General features: G+C 45.9%; 1 protein-coding gene across 1 annotated transcript; it reads left to right on the forward strand.

Moving 5' to 3' along the window:
• Window positions 1–264: 264 nt before the first annotated feature.
• On the forward strand, window positions 265–1,579 carry LOC132187883 (uncharacterized). The gene is made up of 4 exons (XM_059602314.1): window positions 265–495; window positions 643–896; window positions 1,179–1,479; window positions 1,574–1,579. Exons 1-4 carry the CDS (start codon window positions 265–267, stop codon window positions 1,577–1,579), a joined length of 792 nt encoding a protein of 263 aa, XP_059458297.1.
• The last annotated feature ends 212 nt before the right edge of the window (window positions 1,580–1,791 follow it).

Here is a 1,791-nt window from a genome sequence, read left to right on the forward strand (position 1 = left end):
CAACCTCAGTCCACTTACGGGCCTCCACAGCAGCACTACCAAGCTCCCTCCGAGTCTAATTTTGAGGATCGAATTGTAAAGGCAGTAACTGAGCTGACCAGCGAGATCAAGCAGTCAATTAAATCTCAAGAGGAAATAGTCAACTCGTATTCTCAATCCATTGCCAAGCTAGAAGCTCAAGTCGGACAACTTGCCAACACCATCAACAGAAGAGATGAAGGAAAGCTTTCAAGTCATCCAGTGGTAAACCCCAAGGGGCACTATATGGTCGATGAGGGCACTTCATACCATCAGCAAGTTCAAGCCATCACTACCTTAAGAAGCGGCAAAATAGTTGACAATCATGTGGAGGAGAAGAAAGATGAACACAAGGAGGTTGCACAGAATTTGCAGAATGATAAAAGCAAGCAAGTAAGCCATGAGGCTTCGTCATCAGCAGCATCTACTCCAGAGATCCCATATGAGCCACCAGCCCCCTTCCCAGAACGTCTCAAGGCACCTTCCCACTTTGGGAAACAAGGCGAGAAAATACAAGGAATGATGGAGATGTTCAAACAGGTAAAGATCAATCTTCCCCTTCTTGATGCCATTGCACAAGTGCCTGCCTATGCCAAGTTCCTTAAAGACTTGTGTACTCAAAAGAGGAAGACCAGAAACCACATCCCCAAGAAAGTTCTTCTGACTGAGCAAGTAAGTTCTCTGATTAAGCACAACACCCCTCCGAAGTTCAAGGGCCCCGAGGCTCCTACAATTTCATGCATCATCGGAAAAAGAGAGATTGATAAGGCACTCTTAGATTTGGGAGTTGGAGTGAATTTACTTCCATATTCAGTATATCAGCAGCTGGGCCTAGGGGAGCTGAAGCCCACCACAGTGATTCTGCAATTAGCTGATCGGTCGATTAAGAAGCCTAGAGGGATTGTAGAAGATGTGATCATCCAGGTGGATAAATTTTTCTTCCCAGTAAACTTTATCGTGCTGGATACCGAGCCTGTGCCCAATCCTGAGAAGCTGGTTCCTATCATCCTTGGGCGTCCATTCTTAGCCACAGCAAATGCATGCATCAAATGTCGAACTGGAGTCATGGAAATCTCATTTGGCAATATGAAAGTTCGGTTGAATATCTTTACTGTGTTTCAGCATGCTCCTGATCAGAATGAGTGTTTCTTTTTGGACAGCATTGAAGAATATATAGAAGACTCATTACCCAGTCTCCTGACAGAGGACCCAGTAGAAGCTTGCCTGAATTATTTTGACTTTGAAGAATTCAACACCGACCAGTACATTCAAGAGGTTCATGAATTGTTAGAAACAGCCGCCAGTGCAGATTTTCACCCATGGAGAGTAGTAAAGGAGCCCCTACCTGTGACATCAAGCACTCCTCCTGTTCCATCCCTACTGTCTCCACCGAAGCTTGAGTTGAAGCCCCTGCCAAAAAAGCTCAAATATGCATTTCTGGGGTCCAACAACACCCTGCCGGTCATCATTGCTTTCGACTTACAAAAAGACCAAGAAGACAGTCTGCTCGCAGTGTTAAAGGAGTATAAAGAGGCTATTGGTTGGACCGTGGCAGATTTGAAAGGCATTGACCCCTCTATCTGTATGCACCGGATCCATTTGGAAGAAGATGCTCGACCCTCCCGTCAGGCACAACGCCGGTTGAATCCCAACATGAAGGAGGTAGTAATGAAAGAGGTCGTCAAGTTACTTGATGCAAGCATCATCTACCCCATCTCAGATAGCAAATGGGTGAGCCCCACTCAAGTGGTCCCAAAGAAATCAGGCATCACC

This window comes from Corylus avellana, chromosome ca7 (genome assembly GCF_901000735.1).
Source record: "Corylus avellana chromosome ca7, CavTom2PMs-1.0".
Taxonomy (NCBI): Eukaryota; Viridiplantae; Streptophyta; class Magnoliopsida; order Fagales; family Betulaceae; genus Corylus; species Corylus avellana.